This window comes from Phocoena sinus, chromosome 6 (genome assembly GCF_008692025.1).
Source record: "Phocoena sinus isolate mPhoSin1 chromosome 6, mPhoSin1.pri, whole genome shotgun sequence".
In the NCBI taxonomy this organism is placed as follows: Eukaryota; Metazoa; Chordata; class Mammalia; order Artiodactyla; family Phocoenidae; genus Phocoena; species Phocoena sinus.
Window position 1 is genome coordinate 33740242 of NC_045768.1, and position 24049 is coordinate 33764290.

The following is a 24049-nucleotide window of genomic DNA, read 5'->3' on the forward strand; positions in this document are numbered from 1 at the left end:
CATTGGGGTGGGGGGTGAGGACACATAAACGTGCAATGAGTGAAATACAGGTTAGCTTTGCCCCAGACAGCATTTGTCCCCAGGCCAATCTCCATCAAACGGACATAAAGTGGGGTGGGACCTTCACAGTGTAATAAAGATACCCCAAGCTGCAAAGTGGGATGGGAATTATATTTCTTCTTTATATATTCCTTCATCTCAATTCAACCAGACAAACTTCTAAGTATCGACTGCATGCCAGGCCCTGCTAGGTGCTGAGGGCAAACAAATAAATAAAACAGGCTTCCCTTTTGTCAGGGGTTCCCCAGTTTACTGAGGAGGGCAGATGTGTATACAACTTAATATAGCATCTGGTCACTGTAGAGCCTGGTAGGTGCTGTAAATGTTTGAGGGTGTGCACTCTGGAGAGAGGAGGAGCTTGGTTCGAATCTAGGCTTCACCTCTTAGTATCTATATTCCACTGAGCAAGTTACTTGGCCCCCAGCACTAGCCTCAGTTTCTTCATCTGAAAATTGGGAATAATAATAGTATTTGCCTTTGTATGAGATGCTGTATGTAAAACAGTCAACCTAGAGGTAGGCACAGTGTAAGTGTTCACTAAATGTTAGCATTTGTATTTATTCTCTTTCTTGTAGTTATGACTATTACTATTCATATGTATAAGTATTGAACTTATTAAGTATGATTAAGTATGGGAACAGAGTGCTATGGGAGTAGTTAGTTCTGCTGTGGGAGTTAGGGAGGCTTCGTGGAGGAGGCGAAATGAATCTGGGTCTCTAAGGATTATTTGCCACATAGAAAGAAGAGTGTTCCAGACAAAAGAGCCAGCACCCACAAAGGCCTGGGGTGAAAATTACAGCAGGGCCAGAACCTGGGAGTCCTCAAATTTAACTAAGTATTTGTGTGTGTTTGGGGCATGGACAAGCCAAGCTCATGAAAGGCCTTGAATGCCAAGCAAAGGAGCTTGGCTGGATTTATCCTGAGGGCGATGGGGAGTCTGAGGAAATTTTCAAACTGGGGGTGACGCCATTCAGTCACCCACCTGACCTGGCCCCTCGGCTGCTGTTTGGGAAGCTCTCTCACGTCCCTTCTGCCCCTGCCCTCTCTGCAGATCATCAAGGACCAGAAACTGCTCGTGATCGTTGGGGGCATGCTGCTGATTGACCTGTGCATCCTGATTTGCTGGCAGGCTGTGGACCCCCTGAGAAGGACGGTGGAGAGGTACAGCATGGAGGTAAGCACCTGGCACCAGCAGGACGGAGGCCTATGCTGCTCCCAGGCGCCCCCTGGGGACGGCAAGGCAGCACATCTCCTTTACTGCCCCAGGTACGCTTCTTGAGAAGAAATCGAGGTGGTTACGGGGAAATCATCACAGGTCCACGTGGGTCCACGTTCCCTATCAGGAACGTCTCATTATTTCCGTTTCCTTCCATTTGAGACATATATTATTTCAGGAGGGCCAAATATAAGGTCTTCACTCCTGGAAAAAAATGGTGAAAGAATTTGTCTAGGTGTATTAATATATGCAGAATTGAGGGGAAATGTTGGGTCGTTTAAACCAGTATATTCTCTACACATTGTAGAAGCCCCCATTTATATGATCCATCAGCCTAGAAATTACATTGCATTTTTAATCTCTCCTTTAAAGTGAGTTCCCTAAGGAGTGCTAGTAGGGAATAAACACTCTGATAGCTCCTCCAGTTACTAGAGGATCTTCAAAGTGATGTGTTGCCAAAAAGAAGAACCTTACATAAAAGTACCGTTAAATATTTATTTTAGTAGTCTTGCGTTGGGCCTTGCTCTTAACTCACACTGGTCTTCCGAGGATGCTCCAGTTAGAGAAGTTCAAGATTAGGGAAGTTGTAGTTTTGTCGACTTCCTCCTAGAAGTGTTAAACATGCCTTTGTCGGAAAGAGCCAGCTGAACGGCGGTGGCTGTACAGTATGACTTCCCTACAGTGTAGCAGATTCTATTGAGAAAACTGGAGTTTCCTCCAGTTCTCTCACTGCACTATTAGGGAAATCTTTTTGTGGGATTTAGTGTGAATTTTATCAATAAAACTAAACTGGAAACAGTCATTTTATGCATTGAAGACAGAGGTTTTTATCCTTCTGGACAAGAAGGGTTTTCTAGCAAATAAGATGCCGGGCCTCGTTTGTCTGGAGACAGGCAGAGGGTTCGCTCAGCCCGGTAAGAAGTTATGCAGTTGGAGCAGTGGCAGAGAACGCTATTTCCTGACAGCACAGATTTAGGGGAAGGATTTAAGGCTGTGCGCCTCCATCTCACTGCCGTACGTGTCCATCCGGGGAGGAAGCGGGACTCCAGACAGGCACAATCAGACCTGGCAGAGGACAGACCTGCGCTGGCTGTGCTCATGGGCCAAGGGGGCAGGAGCTCAGCTGAAGTCACTCGCACAGACGGGCTGTGGCTAGAGGGGAGGTGACATCTGGTCATCACTCATCTGCACGGTTGGCGAAGGAGCAGACCTGCCCCCAGCTCCATCCCAGGGGAATTCGCCACCCACCACCAGGATCTGGAAATCCAGACAGGCTATCAACAGGAGGAAGGGCTGTTACTGGCTAACCGGGCCCCCTGGCTAGGGAGAGCCTGGGGTGATGATAATCACAAGCAATAACGCTAATAACAGTAATAACAGTGGTGATGCTGGTAGCTAGATGTGTGTGTTAATTCACTGAATCCTCACAATAACTCTGTGGAATAGGTGCTATCCTGAACTCCATGTTAATGATGAGGAAACAGAAACCCAGAGAGATTATATAAGGCACCCAAGGTCACCTAGCGGTTAGTGGCAACACCACCAACTATCATCTCCCCCACTCCCCCACCCTGCCTTTCAATACACAGCAGCACTTCATAGTTTTCAGGTGTATCCACAGACACTCGGTCACTGGTCTGTGAAGTGGGTTGGGCAAAGAAGTGTTTTCACATTTTGCAAACGAAGCCTAAAAATAGGTAACGGGCGACTGAGCGCCCAGGATATCAGGGAAGGAGAAAAGGCGAGTCAGGCGGAGCCCACGGGAGGACCTGGAGCTGGGGCAGATGGGCAGAGAGCAGACCCCGCTAGGTTGATGCCGAGCCCAGTGGCAGCCGGCGAGGCAGGGCACTGTCACCTCCGCTCAAGGTTAAGTTCGGGGTGGAGCGTGCACAGGATCCCCTGGGATCTGGCTGTGGTGGGAGAGGCTGCAGGGCTAGAGTCGGCGACTCTGGAAATAAATCCAGGAAGCCTGTCCCCCTGGACCGTTTACAGGAGGTAGACCTTGTGCAGACCATAAGTATGAGGAACAGTTTGCTACCCCCCACATTACCTTTCTTCCTTGCTCTCTGTAGTAAGTACTGCTGCTCTCCATGGCTCCGCACATACAACGCAAGCCCATTCCAGACCTTTCAGGGAATGGTTTTCAAACTGAGGAGCAGCTGGGTGCCACGGAAGTGCTTCTCTGTGTAGATGAGGAAACTGAGCCTGGGAAGGAAGGGGGTCCTGCCCGCAGCATCTAGACTTTTGAAGGGGGGTGGCTGGAGGAGAGCCACATCCCTGGCTCGAGTTCCCCACACCTTGTCTCTGTGTTTCCCTCCAAGTATCTGTGGAGATTTCTCTCTAAACCTTTCCTGGCCTGATCCTCGTTTCTCCTCTAATTTTAGGGTTGCCCTGTCATTCTGTTGCCATGGTAGCAGAACCTTCGATTTGTCGACCCACAGCCCTGTCGGTTTATTGTCATTTTTCCGCCGAACATCGCTAAACTATCAGTTGATTCCCCTCAGACCCTCCTCTGTGAGACTCAGCATCATGGTTGAACAGTGTGCCCAGGGACTAAGGGGTCCTAAGTTCTCCTCAAGGGGCTGTTTGCTCCAGAACCCCCAGTGAGAGAGAACGTTTATGCTTGGGGGATAGGTGATCAAAGATCTCTGTGGTCTGTTCTCTCCTCCCCTCAGACCACACCTACCTCGGATGCCTTTGGTCGTTCTGGACACTCTAAACACCTCAGGATGCCAGTCACAGGCCTTGCTCTGTGTTGCACTTTCAAGCCTTTGCCCATGCTGTCCCCCCTTCCAGAACCTTCTCTGACAAGTAAATGAACTTCAGTTCCAGGCCCCTGTATTAGCCAATGTGTTCCTGAGCTCCACCAGATTTAAGCGCCTGCTTTGCCCCACTCCGGTCCCCAGCATCTAGGCATCCCCTGTCAGGACACTTAACATGCTGTTCACCCCTGCTGAGTGCATTTCTGCCCCACCCACCCCTCCTGGGCCACATAGATCACTCTGCCGCACCACCCAGCCCAGCACCGCCGCATGCTGGGAGACCTCACCTCGCTGGGGATACAGAGGTGAGCACAACAGCGTGACACCTTGAGCTCATGGGGCCCACCAGCTAGTGGGGGGCAGACGGTAAACATGCAAATAAGCACAGTCACTTTAGATTGCACAGATTCTGATAGCAGCTGGAAGTAAATAAACAAGATGAAGGGTTTGAGAATAACAGAAGAGTTCCAGAATAACTCGTGGAAGAGATTCTCTCAGTGCAAGTGTCCAGGGAATGAAACTCTGATTCTGGAGTCCGACTGGAGGCATCCCGGCTCCACATTTATTCATTTGTACATAATAAATATTTATATAGCACTTGTCATGTGCTAGATACTGTTCTAAATACATGATGTTGATCATTTTAAAGGAGTTTTTATGCTTAATTAATAGACTTTATTTCTTAGACCAGTTTTAGGTTTACAGAAAAATTTAATAGAAAGCATAGAGAGTTCCCATATATGTCCCACCCCATACCCCATAGTTTCCCCCATTATTAACATCTTGCATTATGTGGTATGTTTGTTACAATTGATGAACCAATACTGACACATTGTTATTTGCTAGAATCCATAGTTTACATAGAATTCACTCTTTGTGTTGTACATTCTATAGATTTTGCCCAATGCATAAAATTATGTATCTACCATTACAGTGTCATACAGAACAGGTTCACTGTCTGAAATATCCTCTATGCTTACCAACCCCTGGCAGCCACTGACCTTTTACTGTCTACATAGCTTTGCCTTTTCCGGAATGTCATATAGTTGGAATCTTACACCATGCAGCCTTTTTAGACTGGCTTCTTTGACTTAACAATATGCATTTAAGATTCTTCCATGTCTTTTCATGACTTGATAGCTCATTTCTTCTTATCAATGAATAATATTCTATTGTATGGATGCACCACAGTTTATTTGCCCACTGAAGGACATCTTGGTTGCTTCCAAGTTTGGGTAATTATTAATAAAGCTGCTATAAGCATTTTTGTGTAGGGTTTTATGTGGACATAAGTTTTCAGCTAATTTGGGTAAATACCTAGAATCAGGATTGCTGGATCATATTCTACGAGTATGTTTAGTTTTGCCAAACTGTCTTGCAAACTGGCTGTACCATTTTGCATTCCCATCAGCAATGAATGGGAGTGTCTGTTGCTCCATCCTCGTCATCATTTGGTGTTGTCGGTATTTTGGATTTTAGCCATTCTAATAAGTGTGTGGTAGTACCACGTTGTTTTAATGTACAATTTCCTAATGACATATGATGTGGAACATCCTTTCATATACTTATAGTATTTGCCACACGTATTTCTTCTTTGGTGAGGTATATGTTCAGATCTTTTGCCCACTTTTTCATTAGATTGTCTTCTTATTGTTGAGTTTTAAGAATTCTTTGTCTATTTTGTTTGTTTGTGGTTGTTGTTTTTGGCCGTACCACACAGCTTGTGGGATCTTAGTTCCCCAACCAGGGATTGAACCCAGGGCCGCAGCAGTGAGAGCACCAAGTCCTAACCACTGGACCGCCAGGGAATTCCCTCTTGGTATATTTTGGATACAAGAACTTTATCATATATATATTTTGAAAATAATTTCTCTGAGTCTGTATCTTGTCTTTTCATTCCCTTAACATTGTCTTTAGCAGAGCAGAAATTTTTTACTTTAATGTAGTCCAAGTTAACAATTTTTTATTTCATGGACCATGTTTTTGGTGGTGTGATCTGAAAACTCATTGGCAAACCCATGGTCACCTAGACTTTCTCCTGTTATCTTCCAGAAGTTTTATAGCTTTGTGTTTTACATTTAGGTCTGTGATCAAGTTTGAGTTAATTTTTGTAAAAGGTGCAAGGTCACTGTCTAGATTCACTTTTATGCATGTAAATGTCTAGTTGTTCCAGCACCATTTGTTGAAAATACTGTCCTTTCCCCACTGGATTGCGTTTGTGTCTTTGTCATAGATGAGTTGACTATATTAGTGTGGGTCTATTTCCGGACTTTGATTCTGTTTCACTGACCTATTTGTCTGTTCTTTCACTAATCCCACACTGTCTTGATTCATAGTTTTATGGTAAGCCTTGAAGTCAAATAAGTTGAATAATATCAGTTCTCTGACTTTTATTCTTCAGTATAGTGTTGGCTATTCTGGGTCTTTTATAAAAAGTCTCCATATAAACTTTAGAATCAGTTTGTTAATATCCACAAAGTAACTTGCTGGGCTTTTGATTAGGATTGCATTGATTCTGTAGATCAAGTCGGAGAAAACTGACATCTCAACAATATTGTGTCTTTCTATTCATGAACATGGAATCTACTTTGATTCAATCTACTTTGTTTTTGTTATTTTTTTAAACATATTTATTGGAGTATAATTGCTTTACATTGTTGTGTGATTCAGTCTACTTTGATTTCTTTCATCAGAGCTTTGTAGATTTCCTCATATAGATTTTATATATATTTTGTTAGATTTACAGCTAAGTATTTTATTTTGTTTTTGGTGCTAATATAAATGGTGTTGTGCTTTTGTTTTTGTGTTTGTTTTTACAAAAGTCTTTTGAATCCTACAACCTTGTTATAATTGCTTGCTAGTTCCAGGAGGGTTTTTGTTGATTCTTTGGGACTTTCTACATAGACAGTCATGTCATTGACAAAAGGACAATTTTGTTTTTTCCTTCCCAATCCATATGCATTTTATTTCCTTTCTTGTCTTATTTTTGTATTAGCTAGCACTCCCAGTACAATGTTGAATAGGAGTGGTGAGAGAGAACAACCTTGCCTAGTTTCTGATCTCAGAGGGAAAGCACCTAGCTTCTCAACATTAAACGTGATGTTAGTATATCATTTTTTTTCCTAAATGGTTTAAAAAGATATACAAAGTGGTTCTGCTGTCCAAAGCTGAGGGTGCCTTTGGGGAGGTGACAGGAAGGACAAATGATGACACAGGCAGAGCCCGGGTCATTAGGGACCTTGTGTGCTAAGCAGTAGAGTTTAAAATTCAAAATGAAAGACATTTAATCAGGGAGTGACATGATCAGATTTGACCTGGCGGCAGGGTGAGAACAGATGAAGGGGTGAGGCTGAAGGCCCAGCAGTGGCTCAGAGATGGTTTCTGCAGTAATCCAGGCAGGAGCCGATGGCGACCTAAAGCAGGGCAGTTGCAGTGGGAACAGAGAGAAGTGGGTGGATTGGAGAGATAATAAGGAAGCAGACGTGACAAGGCTTGGTGATTAATTGACTCTAAGGGGGAAGGAGGGCAGGGAGGCAGCAAGGGCAATGCCCGGATTTCTGAGTGGGTGGTGGATGGCGAACCTCATCACCGAGGTCAGGTGCAGAATGAGGAGTGGGTTTTGGAGGGCATGTGAGGGGTTCATTTCTGGGCAGAAAGAAGATTGGATTCAGGGTCCTAGAGCACAAGGGAGCAGTTTGTCCAGTAGATAGAGATTTGGGGGAGGGGCAGTTAATACATTGAGGATGGGAGCTGTGGGGATGAGTGTGGTCTCCCAGAGAGTGGTTACAGTCAGAGTGAAGATGTCCTGACTGGAGCCCGAGGAATAACTAAGCAGTGATGGGAACAAGGGGAGAAGCCAGGGCAGGGGACTCTGATGTAGTGGTCAGTAACAAAGCGGGTAGCCAGGAGAGAGGGCTGCCCACAGATAGGAGCAAGGGAGAGAAAGCTGTTCCTGCACGGGGAGGAATTTGAAGAAGGAAGGAGGGGTCTCCAGAGATGAACGCTCCAGACCAAGGCAAGGACTGACAGGCTCCCTCACCCTCCACCCAATGACTTGGCCCCGTCCTCAGTACTCCTGCGTTGCACCTTGCTTCCTCTGCTTTACAGAGTCTGAGGGGAAGATTGGCTGTTTCTGCGTTTCACAGGTAGCAGGGGTGGATAAATCTGCCAAGTATGTTAAAAAGGTTTTTAAAATACAATTTATATTCTTGGGAAAAGGGAAAAACTCTCCTTTTTTGTATACCTACAATACTAGTGGCGATGGTGAATAGGTATTGGACATACGGGTGTGGGGTTCAGGGAGAGGTGTGGGCTGGAGATGGAAAGTTGGATGCAGTCAGCATATAGATGACACAAAGCCTTGGGTGAGAGCACTGGGGGGCATTTAAATGTAGACAAGAAGGAACCAAGGACAGACCCTCAATTATTCCCATGTTTGGAGACCCAGGCAGTAGAAGGGAAACAGCAGAGGAGACCTAGAAGGAGAAACCATAGAGACAGAAAGAAAATCAGATGAGTCTGGTGTCTAGGAAACCAGATGAAGAAAATGTCTCAAGGAGGAAGTTTTGATGAAGCGTGTCAAACGCTACTTTTAGATCAAGTAAGATGAAAACCAAGAATTGACACTGTGTATGTATGTGCATATACACACACACCCATGTGGGTTATTGTTTTTGGTGGGTTTTTTTTTGCTTTTAAGGAAAATAATTTGAGATAATTTCCCCTGAAGTGAAAGCAGTGCATACTGATGGTGTGAAGACAGCCTGTGAATCTAGGTGGAAGGATTCTTTGCTTTTTCCCAAGCCTTTCTTCTCTACCAGGCCACCACCTACACCTCCACTTGACCATTCTGAAATGGTTTTGAAATGGAGAGGAGATGGCGGACAGCACTAAAGGGCACCAATGTCGAACCCCCACAGAGCCCCAGGCAGCCACTGAGGCAGCATCCTGAGGCCGCCTCTGCTCCCTGAGCCTCCCCCCATCCACTTCCCAGACAGGCGGCAGCAGAGACAGAACCACGTGCAAGTCGGTCACCCACGGGAGCTCCGTACGTGTGTGACGTTCACTTACAGAAATGGCAGCAGGCTGTCCACACCGGCTGCCTGACAGCCCGCCTCAAGAACCACCTGTGTTCTGGGTTCTGTGCCTTTCTGGCCATTAGGGCAGTGACCAAGTAAAGGGCAGTGTGGGACAGAGGAGGATTTCAGCCTTTCCTCCATATTCTATGCTTTGACCGTGCTTTTCGAAGCAAATGGGGTATCTGGAAGTCATGGACCGCCCTTGGCTCTGAAACTGGCATCTTATTTCAGTTATGTTTCTATGGAAATGGATATTGGAAGAGGCAAATACATAGAGTTTTAAATAATTTTAACTCTTATCTTCTGCCTTCCTCTACAGCTGCTCTGAAAAAAATCCAATCCTAAAGCAGACACTTTCAGAATGTCTGGTATCTTCATAAAGCTTGTCCAAGCTCCATCTCACACTATTTATTTTGAAAAAAGAGACAACAGAATGTCCAGGGTGAGGGGCATGCTAAGGGTCAAGGTGAACCCTGCTCTCTGGGCTGCACATGGGCAGCCTGGTGGCCCAAGGCTTTGATGCCAAGGTCACATTCCAAGTGATGGGTCATCGCCACCAGCCCTGAACAGTAGGACAGGTCTCTCATCCATAGTCATCCATGGGGTTCTGGATGGCCATCCTCAGGCCCCACCCGGATGCAGATCTCGCCCCAGGCAGGGTAGTGGGACTCTGCAAGGACTTCGGGTGGGTTCATTAGCTGAGAGCCACCCCAGTGAGCCTGACTAACTCCTCCCAGGAGAGGACTACACCATCGGATGTTCTGACCATGCCATTCTGCTGTTTAAAATCCTCGCCATCAAAAAAATGTCATGAAGAACCTGGGGGTAAGACAGGAATAAAGACACAGACCTACTAGAGAATGGACTTGAGGATATGGGGAGGGGGAAGGGTAAGCTGTGACAAAGCGAGAGAGAGGCATGAACATATATACACTACCAAACATAAGGTAGATAGCTAGTGGGAAGCAGCCACATAGCACAGGGAGATCAGCTCGGTGCTTTGTGACCACCTAGAGGGGTGGGATAGGGAGGGGGAGAGGGAGGGAGATGCAAGAGGGAGGAGATATGGGAACATATGTATATGTATAGCTGATTCACTTTGTTATGGAGCAGACTAGCACACCATTGTAAAGCAATTATACTCCAATAAAAATGTAAAAAAAAAAAAAAATCCTTGCCATCAGCTAGAGGATGAAGCCCTCACTCCTTAGCAGTTCAAGGGGACCTCGATGACCCAGTGACCTGGCCTCATTTGCCTCCCCTGCCTCATCTCTCGGCCTCCCTCGCTCCCTTTGTTCAGCTCCCCTTATTAATGGCACGTCTCCAAAACGTCACACGCTCTCCCTGCCTCTACATTTGCTGTCCTCCTCTACCCAGAACACCCTCCTTCCCACCCCAATACCCTGTCTTCATGTAAAAAATTCCTACTTGACCTTCAAGAGGCAGTCAGAAGCGTCTTCTCCAGGAGCATTTGGAACAGTGGGCTTCCTTGGATGCCTTTGTCTAGGCCCCCGCCTCACCCTTGTTGGCCCCCTCATCTGGTCACAACAGTGGTAATTATTTGTCTGTGCACCTGGCCCCTCCTAGTCTGTGACCTCCTCAGAGACCAAGGACATCCGTGTGTCCCCAGCACCCTCTGGCAGGGTCTGGCTCACAGTAAGTGCTCGGTAAATATTTATTGAATAAATTGTTCCCTCCACCTAGAACTCTCTCCCCATGCCTCCATATGTCCGAATTCAACCCATCTGTCTGGGCCCATTAAGCCGGCTTCTCCAAGAAATGGCTTTGCCAAGCTGCAGTTTAATTTAATATTACACCCTCACCTTTTATCAAGGGCCCAATTATGGGGCTAAAGCTGCCAATTGAAGAATGATTCAGCATCTTCCATAAAAGGCTATTGTTCAGTTTGTGACTTAATGCCCCTGAGATAAAGATCCACAGGATAGATCCTCACAGACTTTAGTGCCAGGAAATGAGCTGTGCTTCCCCACCACCACCCGCATGAACTTGTATCTCCTTCCTTCCTTCAATCAAGCAATCATAACTGAATACGCCACTCTGTTTTCTTTTTAACCTTGGCTGCCAGAAAGTTGGAGCCAAATTCAACACTCAGCCACAATAACCATCTTTTCTCAGGTTCGGGGAGGATTATCTCGCCTTCTGATCGTTTGTCTTTATTTTCAATTGTCCTGTTGTGTTGGGGCTTTTATTTTGTGCTGCCTCAGCCCCTTTGGGAGAGGAGGCAAGGTGTAAGTTCCAGATTAAGTTATTAAAATGAAAATGCTAGATGAGATTTAATTGGAATGATATGCCGAAGAGACGTTTTAAAGATGCCTGCAGACAACCTCCTTCTGGCAAGGGCCCCAGCTGCAGCAGCATTGTGGACCCCAGGTATGGACAGACAGCTCTGCCAGCCAAGCCAGGTTTCTAGAACATCTTGCTTCAGAAGGTATCTTAGGTCCATGGGAGACTGCAGTTTATTTCAGCTTCCTTACTGGCTTCCCTAGTGTCTTCAGGAGGTACTTGGGATCCGGAGGCCCCTCAGGACACAGAGCAAAAGATGCAGAGCCATTGCACCAGGGGACAGCCCTGAGGCAAGAAATTCTCTGGTCTCTACCTGTCCAGGTGCTCTGCAGGGGGTGGGCTGTTTACTAGGAATTTTCAAGTGCCATGGAGCAGAACAGCTGGAAAATTATCTGCAATACTGGCCTCTTCTGACCACTTGTGTCTTGCTAAAGCCATTCCAGTTCTTGAGCAAAGACTACCTTTAAATTTTGATGATTTTCCCCCATGTCCATGTTGGCAGAAACACAGGCTGTGGCGCCCACAGAAGCATTCCCTCTTTTTTGTGGGGGAATTCCAGCCAACCCACCTCTTTGGAAATGATGTGTCATCCCGGCGCTCCTTCAGCGTTTGTGGGGGGCCTCTTGTATGCTGTGCTCAGGATCCCTCGGGGACTGCAGTCTGCTGGGCAAAATTAAATGCACACAGGGTGGGTTGTCGTCTTCTCCGTGACACATGTCTGCAGACTCTTGGTCTTACGTTTGACTTACTGGGCTTACTTTTCTAAAATATGAGCCAGGATCGTGTTTGGATATAATGTCCCTCAGAGGGTGAACAGTGAGAGAGAACAGGGTGTGCTAGGTTTTGCTGTGGTAACAACAACAGCAACAAAACTCAGTGGATTAAAACAACAGAGACTTCACTCATCATAGCACTTGTTCATAGAGGATCCATTGTAGCTTCCGCCCATAGCATCCTCACTCCAGGACACAGCCAGTGGGCACCTTCTGGGACAGTTTTTGTGGCAACGGGAAAGAGTGTGTGGCAAGTGACTTTTAAAGCTTCCACTCCAAACTGCCACATGTCACTTCCACTCATATTTCATCGGCCCTATCATGTTAATTCTCCATGCATGGGTTCAGTGGGGCAGGAAAGAGCAGTCCTACTATGTGCCCAGGAGAGAAAGAACCAGGTATCGATGTTCAGCCATAATGACTACTGTAGTGCCTCCCATCCACTTCCTAATCACTGTCACAGCTGCTGCCCCCCATTTGAATGTGAGCTCCATGAGAATAGGGAGGGAGCAGAGTTGTATATTATTCTCTGCTGTATCCCCAACACCTGCAAACGTGCCTGGCACATAGTACACACTCAATAAATAATATCAGTTGAACAATTGAATGAAGCCAGTCTTAGGGCAATTTTATTATGAGATCAATGAAATATTCTCTGAGAAGTTCTGCATACTCTACTGTCGAATCCTATCCTAATCCATCACTTCTGTCCGTCTTCACTGCTGCCACCAAGGACCAAAGTACCATCATCTCCCACCATCTCGCATCCCAGAGGGGCCACTATGAGGCAGAACTACAGCTGACACACAATGGACAACAGGGATGATGAGTAAAGAACCTTTATTGTGTAGGCCACTAAGTTGTTGTTTATTGTTGTTGCCACAACTTTCTAAGCATGTTCCCTGCTTCCACTCATAGACCCTTCCAAGCCATTCTCCATGGCAGACATATATCTTTTTTTTTTTTTTGGCTGCATTGGGTCTTCATTGCTGCGCGCAGGCTTTCTCTAGTTGTGGCCAGCGGGGGCTACTCATCATTGCGGTGCGCGGGCTCCTCATTGCGGTGGCTTCTCTTGTTGCAGAGCGCAAGCTCTAGGCATGCGGGCTTCAGTAGTTGTGGCTCGCGGGCTCTAGAGTCCAGGCTCAGTAGTTCTGGCCCACGGGCTTAGTTGCTCCGTGGCATGTGGGATCTTCCTGGACCAGGGCTCGAACCCGTGTCCCCTGCATTGGCAGGCGGATTCTTAACCACTGTGCCACCAGGGAAGCCCTATCTTTTTTTTTTTTAAGATATAATTCACATACCATAAAGTTCAGTTTTAAAATGTATACTGCAGTGTTTTTTAATATTGTATATTCGTAAGGCTATACAACCAATCCTCACTATCTAATTCCAGAAAATTTTCATCACCCCAAAAAGAAACCCTGTTCCTTTTACACATCACCCTCTATCTCCCCTTCCCTCCAGCCCCTGCCAACCAATAATCTACTTCATGGCTGTGTGGATTTGGCTACTCTGGAGATTTCATATCAGTGGAATCATACAGTATGTGGCTTTTTGTGTTTGGCTTCTTTGACTTAGCATAATGTTTTTAAGGGTCTTCCATGTTGTAGTATGTATTGATACGTCATTCCTTTCTATGGCTCAGTAATATTCCCCTATATGGATGTGCCAGATTTCATTTATCCATTCATCAATTGATGGATATCTGGGTTGTTTCCAGTTTTTGACTATTATGAGCAATTCTGCCTTGAGCATTTATGTACAAGTTTTTATGTGAACATATGTTTTCAGTTCTCTTGGGTATGTGTGTGTGTGTGTGTGTGTGTGTGTATGTGTGTATATATATATATATATATATATAGAAAGAGAGAGAGAGAGAGAGAAAGAAAGAGATGGGTAGAATTGCTATGTCGTATGGTAACTCTGTTTAACATTTTTAGGAATTGCTAGACCATGCCACAGTGGTTGCACCATTTTACATTCCCACCAGCAATGCATGAGGGGTCCAGTGTCTCCATATTGTCACCAACAGTTGTTATTTATCTGCCTGGTTGATTATAATCATCCTGGTTGATTATAGGTGTGAAATGGTATCTCACTGTGGTTTTGATGAGAATGACTATCAAATGACTAATGATGTTAAGCAGCTTTTCCTGTACTTATTGGCCATTTGTATATCTTCTTTGGAGAAATATCTACTTAAGTCCTTTGCCCATTTCTAATTGAATTCTTTATCCTTTTGTTGTTGAGTCGTAAGAGTTCTTTACATAAAGATAGGCTAGATTTGTGGTTTTCAATCCTGGCCACATCACCCCAGAAAAGATCTTTTTCAAAATACTGGTACTCATGTCACACCCCCCAGAAATACTGATTCAATTGATTTAGAAAGAAGCCTGGACATTGGGATTTTTTAGAAATTGCCATGGGTTCTGGTGTGCAGCCAGGGTTGAAATTTTCTGAACCAGAGCCTCACCAACCTATAGGAAGGGCCCAGGACTGCACTTTGGATACCAGAGTTAGAAACCGACCCAGGACAATACATTTAAGGCTAAAAAATGAGGGAAGAAAAACCTGAATCCAAGAAACCTGAAGTCCACATGGCCCCTACCAACCCTTACCCCAATTCCCAGCTAGAGACTGTGATGGTGATAAAGGAAATTCAGACTGGGGGTGGGGCCTGGGAAGGTTCACATGTGTGGATCCCACAGAGCTGAATGAGCCCCTCCAGTCTCATGTTTTCCTGAAAGTCCTTGAATCATCATTTGAACAATTGTTTCCCCAGTGGAAGTCAGAGAGCAAGGAATAGGAAAGAAAGAAAAACTACGAGTTTTCTATTTCTGTAGCATTTTTCATTGCAGTTGAGAGGCAGAGGGTGAGCAAATTGCAGACCAGAACTTTAGGTGGGTTAAATAAACAGCTGCAGGAAGCCACCAACCACAGAAACCAACAAGGAAGCAAGGGGCAAGGGAACCACAGTGTCAGGGCACCTCGACACCCACAGTGGCTCTGCAATAGAACTGTTGGCCACTTGGTGGGGTGTTCATTATTTTCTGCCACTGTTTGGCTTGGAGTGTCTCCCTAAAGTAACAGTGGATTAAACTGCAAATACTGAGCCACTTTGACCTTGACATAGGGTGGAATACTTCACACGACCCACAGATGCTCAGTTCAGTTCAGAAGACACTGACACAACCTGTGGGCCCTTCCTAAGAGCTCAGGGGACAGCAACATCATCATCCCAATTCTCAGTGCCCAGCCCACCCACTCCCCTGCCCTTCTCTGGACTGGGTCCCTAACCCCAAGTCTGTCCCACATGGGTACAGGTGCTCAACAGTTGGCAAACACATACTGTAATAATAGTGCCTTGCATTTCTACAGTATGCACAGTTTACAAAGCACCTTGACAGCCCCATTTTAGAGATGAGGAAACTGAGGCTGGAGAGGTGAACTGACCAGCCTGAGAGGACTTACATATTAGAAAAATACCCAGCCCAGGCCATGTGATATTAGATGACTTGGAATCAGTTCTGCTGGGATTGGTCTGTGGTTTATTCATACTTCCTGCTTCTTTTTGCATCAGTCCCGTGTTTTACTTGGGTTTTTTTTTTTTAAGTTATTTATTCATTTATTTATTTTTGGCTGAGTTGGGTCTTTGTTGCTGAGTGCAGGCTTTCTCTAGTTGCGGCGAGCTGGGGCTGCTCTTCGTTGTGGTAGCGGGCTTCTCATTGCGGTGGCTTCTCTTGTTGCAGAGCTTAGGCTCTAGGCGCACGGGCTTCAGTAGTTGTGGCGCATGGGCTCAGTAGTTGTGGCTCACGGGCTCTAGAGAACAGGCTCAGTAGTTGTGGTGCACAGGCTTAGTTGCTCCGCAGCATGTGGGATCTTCCCGGACCAGGGCTTGAACCCATGTCCCCTGCATTGGCAGGCACATTCTTAACCACTGCGCCAACAGGGAAGTCCCTTGGTTTTGTTCTAAAGAAACGTTTTCTTCATTGATGTTTTCAAAATTATTAGCATCCATTGTGCATAGTGTTCTCTTATAGATATTTAAATCTCTCTCACATCTGTGATTATCTGGTTGATATTTCATTAAGAGTGAAGCACTTGTGAGCAGATGTTCAAACCCAGCAAATTCAGATCTGAGAGCACTGCTTCCAGGTCCAGCCTCGTCCTCAGTAGCTGGTCTGCTCAGCCTTCATCCACAATGCCAACAAAGTTGCATTATCTTGGTAGTAACAATAGTAAAAATAATAACAGCTTTTGTTGAGTTCATACTGTGTGCTAGACATTGTTCCAAGGGCTTTCCTTTATCAACTCATTTAATCCTCACAACAGCCGCATGCAGTAGTTACCTCTGTTATCTCTGGTGTACAGGTGAAGAAACTGAGGCACAGAGGCGTTGAATAGCATGGCCAGTCACACAGCAAGGAAGTATGTAGCATTTAGCTCATAGTGGTCAAGCAAATGGACTCTGGAGTTAGGCTTAACTTCTGATCCCAGCTCAGCCACTTACTGTGTGAAGTTAGGTAAGTGTCATGGGTTGAACCGTGACCCCACAAAAGATATGTCAACATCCTGGGCTTCCCTGGTGGCGCGGTGGTTGAGAGTCCGCCTGCCGATGCAGGGGACACGGGTTCGTGCCCCAGTCTGGGAGGATCCCACATGCCGCGGAGCGGCTGGGCCCGTGAGCCATGGCCGCTGGGCCTGCGCGTCCGGAGCCTGTGCTCCGCAACGGGAGAGGCCACAACAGTGAGAGGCCCGCGTACTGCAAAAAAAAAAAAAATGATATGTCAACACCCTTACCCCTGGAATCTGTGAATGCAACCTTATTTAGAAGAAGGGTCTCTGCAGATGTAATTAAATTAAAAATCTTAAAATGAAATCATCCTGGATTACCCAGATTGGCCATAAATCCAACAAGTGTCATTAAAAGAAGCAGATGAGGAGAGGACACAGACACCAAGGAGAAGGTCACTTGAAGATGGAAGCAGAGATCGGAGTGATGCAGCCACAAGCCAAGGAATGCCTGGAGCCACCAGAAGCTAGGAGAGGCACAGCATTCTCCCCTAGAGCCCCCAGAGTGAGTGCAGCTTTGCCAACACCTTGATTTTAGGCTTCTTGCTTTCAGAACTATTCAAGAATAAATTTCTATTTGTTTTCGGCCACCCAGTTTATGGAAATTTGTTTGGCAACCCTAGGAAGCTAGTACAATAAGTGACAACTTCTGAGGACCACAACTTCTGATAACTTTTTTTTTTTTTTTGATGTTGGGGGTAGGAGTTTATTAATTAATTTATTTATTTTTGCTGTGTTGCATCTTCGTTTCTGTGCAAGGGCTTTCTCTAGTTGTGGCAAGCCGGGGCCACTCTTAATCGCGGTGCGCGGGCCTCTCACTATCGCGGCCTCTCTTGTTGCGGAGCACAGGCTCCAGACGCGCAGGCTCAGTAGTTGTGGCTCACGGGCCTAGTTGCTCCGCAGCATGTGGGGTCCTCTCAGACCAGGGCTTGAACCTGTGTCCCCTGCATTAGCAGGCAGATGCTCAACCACTGCGCCACCAGGGAAGCCCCACAGTTTCTTCATCCATAATACAGGTCTAGATACTAATAATACCCACCTCATAGGGCTTTTGGGAGGATTAGAATGGACAGTGTGCCTATAATGGACACACCCTGTGCCCAGCATATAGAGAGTATTCAATGAAGGTTAGCAATTATAAGAGCATTGTTTATTACCTGATCCTCGGCAGCCCTGCCCTGAACCCTCTCAAAACTAGTCCCTCCTCTTGCCATTTCCCTGTGTCTGACTCCTTGTCACTGGGCCCCTTGAGACCAGGCCAGCATGTTCCTGGCTTAGGAATCTCAGAGGAATCGAATCTGACTCCCAGATGCAAAGCCCACTCCTCTGAGCCATTATTGCCAGAGCTGCCAGAGTGAGACTATGAACATCCATGCCTGGCATTTTACTATTTCACCCAGGAAGTCATTTTCTTACATGATTCAGACACAGAAGTCACAGAGAATTAAATCAAGAAAGCTAACTGCATGGGCTTCCCTGGTGGCGCAATGGTTGAAAGTCCGCCTGCCGATGTGGGGGACGCGGGTTTGTGCCCCGGTCCGGAAGGATCCCACATGGCGTGGAGCGGCTGGGCCTGTGAGCCATGGCCGCTGAGCCTGCGCGTCCGGAGCCTGTGCTCTGCAACGGGAGAGGCCACGACAGTGAGAGGCCCGCGTACCACAAATAAAAAAAAAAAAAAGAAAGGTAACTCCAGGCTGGAGTGATTTCTGCCAGCCGGTGTGGAGGATTTTCCTGTGCCCACTCAGCTGTTTCTTTCTTATCTGCGTCTTACAGCAGACAGGAAGCCAGCTGACGAGAGACTGCATGTTCATACCAATTGTTAAATATATATGGCAGCCTTCTGGAAATGCATTCACATACCAAAGAAATAGAATGCATTCACCAACCCAGGCTCTTGCACTGTGGGCTTTGGAGGAATAATGAGGTAGCTGTAAACACTATGATCCAAGGTTTGCTCCCTATTCTGCCACCTCCTAGCTGTGTGACCTTGGGTGAGTGAATCACCCTCTCTGAGCTTCAGTGCCCATAAGGAAATATCCACTGCTCCTTTACAGGTTTACCACGAGCATTGACCGGGGTCACATGTTCAAGTGCCTAGCACTAAGCCTGACACACAGGTGACCCATCATTGTGACTTTTGTTCCCACTCCCTGACTCAGAACTTTCCAACTCCACAGGGGAGGTAACATAACTTCTCTGCCTGCTTCCCAGGGAGGTCTTGAGGAGCAGTGCTGCTTCCTGTGGATAGATTTACACCTTCTAATGCATTTCCACTGAAACTCCACCCACTTAATCCTCACGACCACCCTAAGCAGAGAAATTTCTCTTCCCATTTTGCGGTTGAGCACGTGGAGGTGTGCGGAGCCACGTGATGGGCTGTGGACCACACAGGTAGCAAGTGGGGCTCAGAGGCTCTAAGCCAGGCCAGCTGCTCCCCAAAGCCATGCTCCTGCCACGGCCCAAGCTGCCTCTCAAATGAGATAATGGATGGGAAATTGCCTCATAAGGAGCAGAGCTCTGCCCCAGCTTGAGGCCTGTTATCTGTGATTATCTCAAGCACCTGCCTGTGATCAGGCATCCTAACTACTTTTTTGTCCACATCTATTGTCCTCACTTCCCCCTCTAAGATAAGCCCATTCGGCTCATTCCATGGTGCTCTCTGAACTCAAGCAAGTGTTGTTGAACCGCATGCATCCACGTCGCACATTCCCATTCCCCCTCCACATGCCTCCTCATGCATCCGTACACCCGCGCCACCCACAGGCTCTCACACCCACATCCAGGAGGCTCTCAGCGCAGCCCACCCTCTGTTATGAAGAAGCCTTCGTGAAGCTAAGCTGTACCATGAGGGCACTAGAGAGACGTGCTGTTCGTTCATTCACCAAACCCACATTTGCTGAGCATTCACTATGTGCCAGATGCTGGGGCTGCCCCGATGGATAAGGCACAGGCTCTGCTCTTGGGACACTCCCAGTCCAGGAGGGACAGATGTGTAAACTGACAATGTCAGCGCGGGTGGTAAGTGCTGGGATAGCTTAGCCTCCAGCCGTGGGGGATCACAGAGGAAGTGGCTAGTCATCCTACCTTGAGAAATGTGTCATAAAAAGGAGGAGCGTACTCTTCCCTTCGGTTCTTGAAAGAACAAGTAGGACTTAGATAGTTAAAGAAAACAGGAGCTGCACAAAACAGTCTGGAAGTTCCTCAAACAACTAAAGTTACCATGTGACCCAGCAATTCCATTCCTAGGTGTATACTTAGGAGAAGTGAAAGTGTGTATACAAATACTTACAGCAGCATAATTCATAACAGCCTGAAAAGTGGAAACAATCTGAATGTCCATCAACTGATGAATGGATAAACAAAATGTGGTATATCCAGACAATAGAATATTATTCAGCCATAAAGAGGAATGCATGCTACAAACACGGATCAACCTTGAAAACGTTATGTTCAATGAAAGAAGCCAGACACTAAAAGGCCAAATCTTGTATGATTCCATCTATGTAAAATGTACAGAATAGGCAGATACATACAGGATGTAGATTAGGGGGCTGGGGAACATGGAATGGGGAATGCCTGCTAACAGGTATGAGGTTTCTTTTTGAAGTGGTGAGAATTATCTGGAATTAGATAGTAGTGAGGGCTAAACAACATTTTGAACACACTAAAAACCACTGATTGTACACTGTACAATTTAAGTGGTTAAATAGTGAATTTTTCTGAGTTTTATCTCAGTTTTGTTTTTTTTTTTAAGACAGGACAAGGTATATGAGGGCATTCCAAAGCAAGGGTAAGAGGAGGGGGAAATGGTCTTGGGGGACAGCAAGTGTCCAATGTAACTGGTGTATAATGCTTTGGATTTTTCTACTGTTGCTTCATAGCTTTAGAAGGCTAAAGGATTGTCAGCTGTAATCCCTACAGTATTCATTAGGGTGTTTTGGGCTGCAAGTAACTCAAACTGGAGTACACAGTAGAGGGAACACATTGGCATCCTGGAAAATTCCAGAGGTGATGTGGAGTTCAGGCACAGTTTGATCAGGGATTAATTACATTTCTCTGTAAGGCTTTTGTCTCTGCCTTCCTCCATGTATGAAATATGTCACCATACTAGCTTCCCACGTGTTATGGAGATATGAAAAGAAAGATACATTTCAACTGGAAGACCTTAGAAGATTCCTTGGACAACATGGAATTTTAGCTGAGCTTTAAATAATGGGCAGAAGCTCCAGGAGAAAATATTGGAGGCAGTGGCATTCCAGGAGGATGCAAATCCATGAGCAGGACGGTGGAGGGTATGTCTGGGGAGAAGTTCAAGAATCAACTGGATCTGGCTGCCTGTGGATAGAAAGTAAGTGCAGAGCTGAAGGGAGCTTGTACTGTGGCCTGGAGGCCATGGGGAGCCGTTAAAGGAATTTCAGCAGCAGAGCAGCGTGAGGAACCCTTCATAAAAGTTCACTCTGGCTCTCAGATGACATTACGGGGTTGTTACTTTTCTTAGGTATATGATAAAATTGTGGTTATGTGCATGGAGTCTGAAATTTACCTTCAGATAGTTTAGTGGAGGAAAGTGTGTGTGTGGAGAGAGAGAGCAGATATGGCAAAATGTTAGCAATTTTTGATTCCTGGAAGAGAGTACATGAGTATTCCCTGTACTATTTAGCTTTTCATAAAAATCGGAGAAAAGGAGAAAAGGGGTGGGAGAGGCAGACCTCTGAGGGAGGGACAGGCTGGGGAAGTGATGTAGTGAGGGCCTGAAAGCCTAAACCCCAAGGGCTGGGGCTGAGGTGTCCTGATGCTGAGATGGGCAGAGGGCTCAGGGCAGGTGGACGTGTTGATGAGGGAGGTGTAGTTAGCCCGATGACTCTGCAGCTCCTAGCCTGAGGGCCCAGGAGGACCCTGGTGCCAGGAGCAGAGCTGGAAGACAGCCGAGGAGGAGCAGAAGGAGCCTCCAAGGAGGGTCATTTTTGCTCTTGGTAATCGATGCTTGCTTGTGTGACTAATGTTGACTCATAGAATTTCAAAGCTTGAAATGACTTAAGAAATCACCTAAACAGACCCTTCATTTCCCTGATGGAGAAATCGAGGGTAGACTTACCCAAAGTCCAGAGAAGTGACTGGGATAACCTACCAGTTTAAACCAGTCCTCATGTGTCTGTTTCTACCTTCCTGCCCTTCTCCTGAATACTCTGGGAACCAGACAGAGGAGAAATGAGAGGAAGGGGACATGAGTTTTCTTAACGAATCCTTTCAAACATTTTCTGAATCTGTGTTAACTTGGAACTTTTCCTTGGGTGGATTGCTGCAGGGTGGTAGCTGCGGGGGTGATAATAGTAACAGCTGACCCTGTCTGAGCCATTCACTGGGGCCAGGCACTGGTCAAGGGGCTTTATTCATATCAGTATATTTAATCCTCACTCCTATGAGGAGGTACTGTGTTTAGACCCATTTTACAGATGGTAAGAGTGAGGCTAAATAGCCGCAGCCAGGTTTCAGCATTTCTAAGTGGCAGAATTAGGACTAGAGCTCAGGCAGTCTGACCTCTGGTCTGAGATCTTTAACCACCTTGCCCTCAACTACCTCACTGGATGCAGGTCCCCCTATATTCTCAGTGACTGGCTGACTGAGTGATTGATTGATTGGTTTATTTTGCCAGGGAGAGGGTCAACAGCAAATTCTGTCCCCAGCCTCATTGGTATTTTTGCAGTAAATCAAGGCCTATTTATTACTCATAGAGTATTTTGGGGGTCTGTGATAAAAAAGAAATGCAAAACTTAATTTCACTTCCCCGCTACACTGCTCATTCTTTTTTAATAACCCTGTCTTATCAGCCTCCTGGCAGCTTTTGCATTCCTGTACATGTTAATTACTTTATTAATTACATTAATATCTTTGGTTCTGCCCAGCATATCTTGGTGCTTTTTGTTTCCAGCGTGCACCCATTTTGCCTTGTTCATTGGCATATGTGGGCCCAGTTCCCACTTCTAAAAGGGATTCTTTGAGCCTCAGTAAACACATGGCTTTCAATTAGTCGCACAGTCATCATTCCCATTTTCATCTCAGCCACGTCACTAATCAAGTGTTTTTAACATTCTCCCAAACAGAGTCTGTGTTGTGTTAAGTTTCTGACTTTGTTCCTCAATGCTTGTTTCCTCTCCAGGTCACAGCTCGGAGATCCCCACGAGCTAGCACTGAGTGACACATAGTGAGATGTCCAGGAGGAGGAGCAAGAGGAGTTGAACCCTGGGGTAGAGGGAGGCAGGGGTTTGTGAGATGAGACTGGAAGGTGACCTGGGAGCAGATCCTGGGAGGCCCTGAATGTTAGCTGCAAAGTCCAGACTTTATCCTAAAAGCCAACATCTTCCCCAAGTATACGGCATGGAATACTAATCCCATTAGGTATCCCAAGATAAAAGGGAATGGGGAGATTTCATGGTCCAAAAGTTTAAGAAATGCCAGAAACAATGAATCTGCCTCTTGGAAACGTACAATGGGCTTTAGCATGTTAAAATCTTTGCAAAGTCCTACAGTTTACAATTATTAACTAAAAATTTTTAATTTTAACTTTTTTTTTTTTTTTTTTTTTTTTTTTTTTTGCGGTACGCGGGCCTCTCACTGCTGTGGCCTCTCCCGTTGCGGAGCACAGGCTCCGGACGCGCAGGCTCAGGGGCCATGGCTCACGGGCCCAGCCACTCCACGGCATGTGGGATCTTCCCGGACCGGGGCACGAACCCGTGTCCCCTGCATCGGCAGGCGGACTCCCAACCACTGCGCCACCAGGGAAGCCCCTAATTTTAACTTTTAATAATATTTTTAATAAGCATCTCCAATACTTCTTTGCCCATGAAACTCTTTTTTCATTTGTAGGATGTAGCGTATTTACATTACATATAGGAGGAATATAATTTAGGAAGTGCTGATGGAGGGGATGAGAAGCCCTTTCGTGGGTTTTGAGCCAGAGGGAACACACTTAGACTTGGTTTTACAAAGGTGACTCTGGCAGTCAATCAGAATGGTGGGGAGACTGGAGGAAGGAGGGGAAAATGAGGCAGGCCCTGAATAGTTCAAGCAAGATGTAATAAGGATGTAAAGAAAAGTTTTCAAATGTTTCAATGTTTTCTTTCCATTTTATTTCAAGCTGCATTGTTGTCTTAAAATTGGAAAATCAGTGTTGCTATAATAAATCACAGCACAAGGCTTTTACTCAGGCATAAAATCTGAATGAGAAAAGCAATCTGTGCAATCTTCCATCTTCAAAGAAAGCATTTAGTCCATCAGGGTGTAGGG

At 46.1% G+C, this 24049-nt stretch overlaps 1 protein-coding gene across 1 annotated transcript in view; it reads left to right on the forward strand.

Moving 5' to 3' along the window:
* GABBR2 (gamma-aminobutyric acid type B receptor subunit 2) overlaps positions 1-24049 on the forward strand; it is a 369057-nt gene that overhangs the window by 309708 nt on the left and 35300 nt on the right. The window contains exon 13 of the mRNA XM_032634226.1: positions 1112-1234. Within this exon, the coding sequence (XP_032490117.1) occupies positions 1112-1234 (123 nt within the window). The remainder of the gene's footprint in view (positions 1-1111; positions 1235-24049) is intronic.